This window comes from Tachypleus tridentatus, chromosome 10 (genome assembly GCF_004210375.1).
Source record: "Tachypleus tridentatus isolate NWPU-2018 chromosome 10, ASM421037v1, whole genome shotgun sequence".
Lineage (NCBI taxonomy): Eukaryota > Metazoa > Arthropoda > Merostomata > Xiphosura > Limulidae > Tachypleus > Tachypleus tridentatus.
Window position 1 is genome coordinate 32,748,802 of NC_134834.1, and position 12,216 is coordinate 32,761,017.

At 35.1% G+C, this 12,216-nt stretch overlaps 1 protein-coding gene across 14 annotated transcripts in view; it reads right to left on the bottom strand.

Annotated features, from left to right (window-relative positions):
* LOC143229017 (protein Obscurin-like) overlaps positions 1–12,216 on the bottom strand; it is a 207,836-nt gene that overhangs the window by 46,973 nt on the left and 148,647 nt on the right. For all 14 annotated transcript variants that reach the window (XR_013015605.1, XM_076460653.1, XM_076460652.1 and 11 more), the window contains 6 exons: positions 11,442–11,580; positions 10,800–10,975; positions 9,651–9,768; positions 8,823–8,998; positions 8,235–8,340; positions 6,618–6,796 (listed from right to left, as the gene is read on the bottom strand). Coding sequence is in view for 13 of the 14 variants with exons in the window: in XM_076460653.1 (XP_076316768.1) it covers positions 6,618–6,796; positions 8,235–8,340; positions 8,823–8,998; positions 9,651–9,768; positions 10,800–10,975; positions 11,442–11,580 (894 nt within the window). In the remaining variant the exon portion in view is untranslated. The remainder of the gene's footprint in view (positions 1–6,617; positions 6,797–8,234; positions 8,341–8,822; positions 8,999–9,650; positions 9,769–10,799; positions 10,976–11,441; positions 11,581–12,216) is intronic.

Consider the following 12,216-nt stretch of genomic DNA (forward strand, 5'->3'; position numbering starts at 1 on the left):
GGTGTTTTATGGCATAACGCAGCTAGTTATCTGCACCAAACATCCTGAAAAAGTTAAAATTAAATTTAGTAAAATTCATAAAAGGAAATTAAGATAAAACAGAACAAAGTTTAAAAAAAAACATAAATAGCATAAAACCAATGTTTACATCTAGTCTACAATGTTACGAGAAAAACTACAGTAATACAAGTTGTAAAGAATTTTCTGTAGCATAATTGTAATTATCATAACTCGCCAAGAAGGCTAACAGGTAAGTACAAAAACCATCGTCAGTCACCTGTAGTTGGCCTTTCCAGTCCTGGTTCTGAGTTATTTGACGTTACGACCATTTTAAAAAAGTAAAGTCATGAAATTTTTAAAAGACTTGTAGCAAAATTGTAATAATAACTCACCAGAATGACAAACAGGTAGTTCAAACAGCAGCGTTAGTCACCTGAACTTGACCTTTCCAGTCCTGGTTTCAAGTTATTTGATGTTATAGCCATTTTTTTAATTTCAAATTGAACGAGATAAACTGTAATTCTTAAAAAAGAATCACATTCAAAAAGGTCTAATGAATAAATTAAAAAACTTAAATGGCATTGAAAATATTAATGGCCTTTAAAAAACTAAAAACATTTTAAGGTAGACAGTGTCAAAACTGTGACCAATGCGTAGTCTAGTTAGAACAACCTCCTCTTTCCAATCCTTACAGAAGCAAGATGGCCAAAGTCAAAAAAAGGATTTTATTTGGAAAAGTTTGTTTTTGCCTTGTTCACTCCAAGTCGACTGCCAGCTGACACGGAGCCAAGCCTTGAATACAGGACCAGAGTCCATGTATGGGACAGGCACAGCAGTGATAGTGCCAGAGCAGATACTTAGATGCAGTGTTGGCAAGCTTGTTCCCACGATTACCAAAGTGGCCCGGTATCCAGAAAAACTGTATAGAAAGAGATGTTAAAGAAAAATGTGCCAGTCAGTTTTGAATATCAGCAAGAACAGGGTGTGGACTAACATGAAGCAATTCAAGGGCCAGTAGAGAACTGAGTGAATTTGTATAAATAGTACAGTTTGAGTACTGCTTAGCTTCTATGTGATCCAGGGCAAAAGAAATGGCATACAGTTCAGCAGTGAACACAGAAGTTGTAGAGGGGATTCTGTGCACAACCATCGAACCACAACAAACCATGGCAGAGCCCACACAGTCATCTGATTTTGAACCATCCCTATATATAGGAATGGAAGGATGATTTGAAAGATGTTCAGCATACAGCAAATAGTATTTCCAATCAGGAGTGTCTACTTTTCTCAGATGACTTAAAGATAGGTCACAACTGGAGACTATAAGAAAACAAGGTGGGATGGGCTGACCAGTGGATACAGCAATGTTATCCAAGGACAGACCCAATTCATCCAACTGTGCCTGGATATGAAGGCCAAAAGGAGCAATGGCAGATCGTCTGGTCTGAAAAAGTATGGCCCACAGAGGAAGGAGAACACAACCCCAGGTGGGATGCTTTGGTAAAAAACAAAGTTTCGAAGCATATAGTAAAGACAGTTGCAAATGGTGGAGGTGCAAAGAAGGTTCATTAGACTTTATGTATAAGTTCTGATCTGGAGAAGTGCAGAAAGCCCCGGTGCAGAGCCAAAGTCCTTGATGATGAATAGGGTCCAGCATCTTTAAGGCCGAAGCTCTGGCAGAGCCATAGACCAATGATCAATAGTCGAGTTTCAGTTGAAAAAGAGCACAATATAACTTTAGCACACAACATTGATTCACTCCCCAAGTGGTAGAAGAGAGGACACAGAGGATGTTCAGTGCTCTTGTACATTTGACCCGTAGCTGCTTGACGTGTGGTATAAAGGTCAGCTTATGGTAAAAGATAAGCCCCAAGAACTTTGTCTCGGGGACCACAGTCAGCACAACTTCACCAATATGGAGTTCAGGATCAGGGTTAATACCCCATTGGCAGCAAAAGTGCATGCAAACAGTTTTAGAGAGAGAGAAGTTAAAACCGTTTGCTGTGGTCCACTTCAGTAAACGATCCAGAGCAGGCTGTAGTTGCTGTTCAATATAACTCATGTTCGACGACTGACATGAGATGTGAATGTCGTTGACATACAGCCATTTTGCAACAGTGAGGGGGAGTTGTTCAGTGATGGCATTAATCTGTATACTGAAAAGTATGACACTCAAAACACAGCCCTGAAGGGTTCCAAGTTCCTGTAGAAAACAATGGGAAAGCGTCGAACCCACACAAACTTAAAATCTCCTGTCCATTAAAAGTTTTTAATAAAAGTGGGGAAATGGCCATGTAACCCATATATATGGAGCTCTCGCAAAATGCCATACCTCCGTATTGTATCATAATCCTTCTCAATATCAAAGAATATCGATACAAGATGTTATCATTTGAGAAAGGCTTCTCTGATTAACGTTTCAACTTGAATCAGATGGTCCATGGTGGAGCGCTGTCTTTGGAACCCACATTTGGCAGGTGAGAGGAGGTTGTTTGATTTGAGAACCAACAAGATGAGCATTAACCATCCTCTCTAAGGTCTTACAGAGACAACTTGTCAAAGCAATTGGACAGCAGTTTGAAGGAATCTTGGGATCCTTCCCAAGCTTAGAGAAAGGTAGAACAATAACCTGGCACCAAGCATCAGGATAAATATTCTCCTGCCAGATCCAGTTAAAAACAATCAGAAGAAGAGATAGATGGCAGAGCATTTCATAGTGTATATCATCAGGTCCAACTGATGTACTGCCAGACTGATGAAAGGCCAGTTTGAGTTCCACCAGAGTAAAGGGATGATTATAGTCATAAAGATAATCATCTCAAAAGGAAAGAGGGGATTGCTCTGCCTGAATCTTGATGGCTAAGAAGGTGGAAGAAGAAGCAGAAGTGGTAGATACCTTGCAAAGCTTTCATATAGAGTATCAGTGATACTCCCTTCCTGGCCATAAGATAACAAGAATGAGAGGGGGACAGAATTATATTTCCCACTGACCTTTTGAATCTTGTCCCATATGACTTTGGAACTGGTGGTAGAATATATGCTGGTTGTGAACTTAATCCAAGATTCTTTATGGCTTTGACTTCTTACCCACCGAGCATGTGCACAGGCCTGCTGGAAAGCGTTGCATTTGAGAGTGTGGGGTATCTATGAAAAGTATTCCACGCCCATTTTTGAGCCTTCCGTGCCACATGGCAGGCAATATTCCACCATGGACGAAGATATTGTGGAAAACGTATTGAGGTGTTAGGAATATATTGAGCAGCTGTTTGTATAATACAGTCAGTTACTGCTGTCACACAGTCGTCTATTGATGGCTCAAGACAATGGCAGGATCAAATTCTGTGAGAGTAATGAAAGAGGGCCACTTTGCCTAATCCAGCTTCCACCAGGGCATGCGGGTCGGGTGGCATCGACCATGGCCAGTTTCTCTCAAAATTATAGAAAAATGATCACTGCCTCATGGATTATTGTCAACCTTCCATGAAAAATGGGAGAATAGTGAAGGGGAGCAAATTGAGAAATCAATAGCAGTAAAGGACTGACTAGATGAACGAAAATAAGTAGAAGAGTCAGTATTGAAAAGAGAAAGGTTGTGATCAGAGAGCATACTCTTTACAGAGCGACCCCTCCCATCAATATCAGCACTTCCCCAGAGGGGATGATGTCCATTAAAGTCCCCCAGGATTAAAAAGGGAGACAGCAACTGTTCAATGAGAGTATCAAGGTCTGATTGATCATATGTCTCTCCAGATGACAGGTAGAAAAACCAACAGTGATGGTAAGACCCAAGGAAACACAGATGGCTACGGCCTCCAAGGGTGTGTTGAGTGGCAAAGACAGGGTGTGCACATGCTGATCAACCAACAGTGCCACTCCTCCATCCATCACATAGCCTGTCATTTCTGTACAAAGAAAACCAAATGTCATCCAGATTAGAACATAAACCTCGACAGTTCCATTGTATCAGGGTGGCCATTTTTATTTATGTGTAGGTCAATTGGGTGGAGAACACTTCTGTTTATGACCACGTCTTTTTTCTTTACTGTCTTTATTCGATGGAGGTCTATTGACCTCCATGGATCCTGCCCTGGGTCAATTAGGCAAGTCTTTGCTGTTGGAAGAGGATTCCAGTGAATGAGGACGTGAACGAATGATTGTTTTGCATTTTGGGGTGGGAGAAGAAGATGTATCTGAGGAAATGTCTGTACCTGGAACCAAAGGAAGTGGATCTTTGGATTTGTTGGAATGTATGTAAGGGACAGAGATGGGTGTTGAAGTTGATTCATCAATTTTTTTAACCATGGAGGTCAAAAGACTTATTTGTTTTGAAACGATTCTGTTGGAGGCACAGAGGGATCTGTCTGAACTCCCACTGCAGTGGTGAAACAAAGTGCAGCAGCATATGTCCAAGATGAAGTGGAAGATAGTAACTTTCAAGCTTCAGGATAAGTAATGTTATGAATCGTTTTTAAACACTGCACCTCTTTTTCTTCCAACCATTTAAGGCAAGAACAAAAGTAGGATGGGTAAGAGCCATTGCAATTGATGCAATGAGAGTCTGTTTCACACTCATTGGCATCATGGTCCTTACCACTGCAACAAGCACACATCAAGGAACCACGACATGACGTCTTTGATGACCAAACTACTGACACTGGAAACATCAGAGAGAGTTTGGAATGTAATTAAGATAACCTGCCTTGATGGTGGCAGGTGGATGTGGTGATGTAAATGTCAGAAAGAGGATACTGGTCAGCATCATAATTTCATCTTTGCAAGCGGAGATACGCTTCACTGTAGAAACTCCTTGAGTGGAGAAACCAGCAAGAATCTCTGATTTGGGGATGTTCTTTAACTCCCTCTCAACAATAAAAAGTAGCATGATGTGTAACCTCAATAGATATATCCCCAATTGCCTTTGAATGCAAAAGGAGTTCACTGTGTTGAGATGTGGATGTTTCCACCAATATGTCACCAGATCGAAGCTTCTTTACTGATGTTGGAGAGCCAGCAAGTCCCTCTAGTCCTTTCTGAATGAAAAAGGGAGACATTTGCTCTAAAGATTTGTCTGAAAGAGAATGTAGGATAAGAAAATGAGGTACAACAGGTGTTACAGATGTTGAAGATTACTGCTCAGAATCTTCAAAATGTGATTGTTTATTTATGTACTGTTTTTTCACTATTTTTATTTAAGTTTTTATCTGAAGGATCCATAATAAAAAAAAAGGAAATTTCGGTTCCCACTGACCCCACCCACCATGGAGACTTACGAGGAGATGCACTACAATATCAAACAAGGACATTGCAGCAATGCCAGGGTTTCATGAGCACTATACCCAAACACCAGCATCAGATACAATGTCCACAACACCTGTTGAAAACATCCAACACTGGTACTTGGTTGACCCTAGCCAAAGTGGACAAGCCAATTGACCCAAGGGGGGAGCACCCCAAGGCTGCCCGTCTACAGGAATTCAAGGCCAAAGTGGAGTGTTAGGGTTGGACCCCTCAACTACCAGGATCCTCTCCTCCCCTTCATGGGTTGTCACGCACAGCAAACACGTGGGTGGATGTTCAGATCCCAGTAGGTAAACTGAAAGAACAAAACCTTATCTGGGAGGTCCCCTCACCACGTGCAGGAATCCACACCAAGGGCCCTTCATTACTGAAATTAATCAACTGAAAAACTAATAAAGACTATTTTTCATTGTAGCAAAATCAGTTTTTCTTTTTAACATTTAATATACAAAAGCATAATGTGCCTAGAAAAAATAGAAATTATTCATGAATAAGGTCAACAGTGAACTCACAAGTATGGATAATGAAAATTAAAAGAGAAAGTAAATGTTACAGTGGACACTCCTATATATAAATCTTTCCATGCAAAATCTACATCCAAGAATCTAATATCATTTTTTGGTTTCTTTGCTTTATGTATTCAAGCAAAGCTACATAGAAGCTATCTGAACCAACTATCTCTAATTTTGAACTGGCAAACCAGATGGTGGGTAGCAAGTCAACAGCACTCTAACACTCTCAACTCTTGGGTAGAGTCATTCTTATAATCTCAGATTCACCATAAACCATGTCTGGTTCAAAGTAGTTTTTAAACTTATATATAGATTAGAATAGTCCAGCTGTGGTGTTTGTTAGATGACAGTGTTATCAAACTTCAATTTCTTAATGTTAACTTTATGAACAGAAAAAAAAGACACCAACATGAAGAATACATTGTTTTATTAACACGATGATAATAAAATTAGTATCATGTTTGTTGAAAAGTTTAATGCCAATGTGAATACTGTTGTGGTTCGTAAGCAGTACAGCACAATAATAGTAGCAAGTAATTATAACTTGTATGAAAAGAATCACTTAACCCTTTGAGCACTGCACAGGTCTGTATGATCGACATAATAACTATTTGTACTCGTTACAGTTTACATACTTCTAATTTCTAACATAATAAGTGAAAATCACAAAATTTGGTAGACTTTAGTAAACATTATAAGGCTTTTAGCACACAAAAAACAGATTTTATGATGAAGTACGTTTAATATTTTATCAGGCAGTTTTAAAAGGGTTAAACTGGGTACATGGATCACAGAACAGATGCTTACCTTTGACTGTTAAATCTCCTTCTGAAGATGCCTCACCAAGTGGATTCTTGGCAACACATGTGTATTTAGCAGCAGCATCAGGAGTGGTGTGAGAAAAGAGTAGAGAATTTACTCCATCTGGTGTACAGAGAGCCTTAATATGTTCTCCGTCTGGCTTGAACTCTTGGCCATTTTTCAACCTACATATTTAAACAGTTGGTCATAACTGGTTAGGAGTTGTCTCTAATGATTTTATAAATGCAAAAAGTGTCTGTACTAAAAAAATATTAAAATATACAATAAAATAGCCTGCAGTGGAAATGGAGGTACTGACAGTTTTAAATCAACTATTGTAACTTTTGCTCATAGTCTCCTGGTGATATTCTGTTTATATTTACTAATTCATATCATTTTCTCTTCACTAAAACAATATAAGGAGTTTGTCAGAGTATAGTAGAGGTAAAGAGTATGAAATAGGAGTAATATTACAATCTTCATTCTGTTTTTTGATGAAAACTTGACAATTTTGTTTTTGTTTTTATTTTTGCTGATGGGTCACAGAAAGTTCTCTGTGTTCCAACTGTGAATTTGAAGTGTTTTAAAAATATTATTCAATCAAAAATCAATGAACTAAATAGCTTTTCCATAAAAATTCTTAAACATTCTAAATTTATGTAAAAAAAAATGTTAATTATTTTACGTAACAAATTCATGATAAATAATAATTATTAATATGATAATAGCTTCACTGCAGAAAATTTAATGCATAATATATAACTTTTTTTTTGGAGTGAAACTGGAAAAGTATGATTTATTTTAATTAGTAATTAAAATGAATATCACAGTAGAACAGACACTTTTCTAAATGTTTCAGTTTGACCTGTCTAACATGAAGAGTACATCATAGCATTTCAGCAAATTTCTTGACAAATTTTATGTGATAGAATTATATTAAATTCTGGATATATTTAGAAAACAAGTACCCACTTGTAGAACGTCTACCTAAATATAATGAAACAATGCTCAAGAAGCTGTGATAACTAGCATCATACATAACCAGTGCTCAGTACTACGTGTATTTAAATGGTTAACTAGTTGTAAGTTACGTGTGTTGTTTGGTTTCTCTTGAATTTCGCAAAAAGCTACACGAGAACCATCTGTGCTAGCCATCCTTAATTTAACAGTGCAAGACTAGAGGGAAGGCAGCTAGCCATCACCACCCACCACCATTTCTTGGGCTACTCGTTTACCAATGAATAGTGAGATTGACTGTCACATTATAACACCCCCACAGCTGAAAGGGCAAGCATGTTTGGCATGACAGGGATTCAAACCCATGACCTTCAGGTTACAATTTGAGTGCCTTTACCACCTGGCCATGCCAGGCCTATGTGTGTTATCAAAAATTAAATTCTCAACATCTGTGAAGCAATTTATCCTAAACTATAAATGTAGTCCAAATTTAATAGTTTATAGGACATAAAATGATATTTATATAAATTCAGATTTAAGTGTTACTACTAACTTCGAACAAATACACATTAAGCAAGTTTGTTTAAAAAAATATGTACATATACATTATTTTAAAAACATTATACGTATATTCTGGTTTCTTTAATATCATTTCTCGGATATTACCACTTCACTTCAGGTTCAGGAACACCAGTGAGCTGTGCCTCTAGTTTTGTTGGGAATCCTTCAACACCAACAACTGATTGTAAAGGTTTCACAAATATTGGAGGTTCTATAAAGAGTTAAGAAACCAACTCTGAGTAGAAATTCCATGAATACAAGATCCTACAAAAAGGATTATCCATATAAATTCAAAGACAGCTTTAAAAACAGAGCACTAATGTCAAATAGTTAACTGTGAAGTACCATTTCAAAATTACAAAAATAAAACTTTCACTTTTAATTTTTTATACAATTAAAATAAAACAAAATTTTCATGAGTTAGAAAACTCCTACATAATGTTTTATATATAGTTAATTAACTTCAATATGAATTTCCGTGATAAGCATACCAGTAAACTACATAGTTCTTAAAATTAATTAGTTTTATAGGTAAACAAAACAACAACAAAACTCAATACAGAGCAACTGGCTGAGTTGCTAAATATAAAACTCATTTTGGAAGTAATAAAAGAAAATTTTTTTTGAGATCTTTACCATACAATACTGGTCAGTTGAAGTAATCACAAAATAAGAGTTGTAACCAAAACTTACGACTAACAGAGACTGGTGCACAAGTTCTTGTTTCACCTTCATCATTGGCTGCAATAACAGAATATTTTCCAGCATCCTGTGGTTTGACTTTGTCAAAAACAAGTCCAACAGCTCCATCTGGTTGTTGCTTGAAACTAATACGATCACTGGGAAGAATTTCCTGGCCATTTTTCAACCTTTCCAAAAGCACATAAGACGATTTATAGTCATTTTAATACATGGGATAAAAATATATATATTTTCAGAAAGTTTAAAAACAAAACAACTTCATAAACATTTTGAACTAATTTTCCTATTAATTTAAAATTTGTTGGAAAAAAAGGGACTAAACTTTTTGTTCTTACAAGTTAAAAAACTCCCTTTGGAAAAATATTTCTTATATGTTTTATTGTTTATGATTTAAAATGTGAACATCAATATTAATTTTCTGTAAATAACTAATCATTAAACTAAAATAAATTAATGTCATTCACACTGAGTTAATATCATAATTATAAAATATTGGTTTACTCATTTCAGGAATTTAACTGAATCAGTTACCAAAAGAAAATTACTATTCTGCAAACTTTAAACTACCAAATTAATAATACACGTACAAACACAATCCTTTCAAGACAGATAACAGTAAAAAAAACATCAAACAGTATAACGATTCAATGTTTGTTATATCCAGAGAAAATCTAAGATAAAACTCTTTCAATTCTTCTATATTTTATGTACTTTTATAACCTTCCATCAAAATACACATATTTTGAATATATGAAATTATAGTGTTATTAAAAACATTTAATAACTGATTGATTATATTTGCTTCTAATAAAATCATACCATTTTAATTCTGGTGTGGGATCACCTTTGATATTAACTTCTATTCTTCCAGGTTGTCCTTCTGTAAGTGTGACAGGCTTCAGGCCTTCTACAATCTCAGGCTTCTTTTTTGGAAGAGCTTTGTATTAAAACTATGTGAATTTAGTTAATTCATAAATTGTCTATTTTTACACTTAGCTATATATATATATTTTCACTAATTGGTGGTTTCCTAAAAATGTTTATTACTATACTTACTCACAGTATGTGCAATCTTCCACAACAATGTTTTAAATTTACCAGTAATATAAAAATAACAAATATTACAGTATCTTTAAAATACTTGAATATATTTTTTCATTGAATTTTAAAATTGCCTGGATTTTGAAGTTATAAAATTTCATTGCTTTTATAAAACAAAGATTTAAATTTTTATTTATTAGGCTACTAGACCAAAAGATGATATTTCATTCAACACTGTAAAAGGTCTTTATTAAAAAAAACCTAAAACAATTCCAACAGCAAACACACTACTGTTTTCTACTCAAGTGCTTCATTATTATAGTCTGAAATAGTAAGAGAAACATTTGAATATAAATGGTGAAATTGAAACATGTAAATTTTAGTTTTGTGAAGGCTTAAAAGAAAAAAAAGACCTATAACATAAGTCAAAAACACTATACATTTAATGACTGTTAAATACAGTTATTTATTCTGTGTACAATATAAGTATTTAAGTTCAGAAAACGCTACATCATGATCATTTTCACCTTACACGAGATTTAAAATTTATGTAAAAACAACAATTGATTAAAATACATTCAGATACTTAAGATTATTACTTAAGCCAACAGAAAAGCTTATCTTGATTAAACTAGAGATATTAAACAATGTTCAATAGAGCTGTCACATAAACATGGTATGTCATTTTCTACTTTTAAGACTGGATGATTCCATAAAGGATAAGACATTTTAATTTCTTATTAAAACAAATAATGATCAGTGTAAAAAACACTGCATGATAATGAATTGGTGATAAAATAATTAAATAAAACTATTAAATTACCTCAAATTTGGATATAATAAAAAATAATGCATTTATCCAATTTTGTGCACTAAATCTTTGAGTTATTACATAGGAAAAGAAAAAGAGTAATGCAGGTCACTTACCATTCACCTCAGCCTGTGCCGCACTACGAGTCTTTCCTTCGCTATTTGTTGCGACCACAACGTATTTTCCAGTATCATTCAAGTTTGCATTTTTAACTTGCAGAGACAATTTTCCATCAGGTTGACTTGTGATAATGGTCCGTTCACTTGGCTGAAGCAATTCTCCATCTTTCATCCTGAATTTTCCCAAAACCATAAGATTATTGATTAATTTTCAAAAAACACTATCTTACAGCTTCTAAATTTTAAACAAATAAATGATAAAAACTCATTACAAATTTTCCTATATCACACACACACACACACACCAGTGAGGCTTCAGTCACAGAAACATAAATTCAAAGGAAAAGCAGCATTAAAATATAAGCATGTTTCAGTACATATCTTTGAATTAACATTCAAACATTTCTTTTCAGAATATAAGGTGATCCAAAAAATAATTGCCCAATGACATTACACTAATTACTTTTAATTTTAATTTGTTTCAGATTAATCTAAACAATACAAGACCAAGAAAAATAGCCTTATAAAGGGGCAAACAGTTTTGATGTTGTAAATCAAATGTTATCAACACAAACCATATTTAAGTTCATTAGAACCTTGTGTTTAGTCCACTCTCTGGTGCTTCCAAACATTTCTTACCACTTAATAGCTGGTTCAGGATCACCAGCCACTTGAGCATGAAAGTTTACTGATTCTCCTTCAAATACTGATGTTGGTTCCAATTCTTTCAGAAATTCTGGTTTCTTGCCTTTTGGTACTTCAACAATCTTTGGAGTAGCTATAAACCAAACATTTCTATTACTACACATTCATCCCTTTGCTATAACAAAAATTACATAATTTGACACTTTCAAGTTTTCTATTTTAGTATATACTTCTGAACCAATTATATATTTACTGAATATATGTGGTACAGTGTGGTTATAAAATCTTCCATCAGATACAGAAAGATGCAGGTGAGACATGACTGTAAACTGAGTTGAAATTCATGGTGTATGACCATCCATGACATGATGTTTATGACACAGCGGTATAAAAAGTCATTGCAGAGTGGAGCTGTTTGCATTTCATGCAGGTAGCTGAGTAGGAAGCATGAGTCTACACAAGAAACAACCACAGTGAAGGTCTCCTACAAACTGAGAAGCATTGCTACAAAAGTAATGTAGTAGCACTATGCCAAGACAAATCTATTTTGTCATTGTGTCTTACTCTTGTGTTTTAAATGGCTTCAAAGTATCATCCTCATGAAACATCAACAAACAATTCAGAAATGATAAATATATTTTGTAACCATAAATTTTGTTCCATTATGCATCATTTAATCTTATTCAGATGCCACTTGAAAAATTACCAAAACCTGATACCATTTCTACAATGTTTGTTCCAACTGTAAGCAATGTGCATTTGTTAGTGT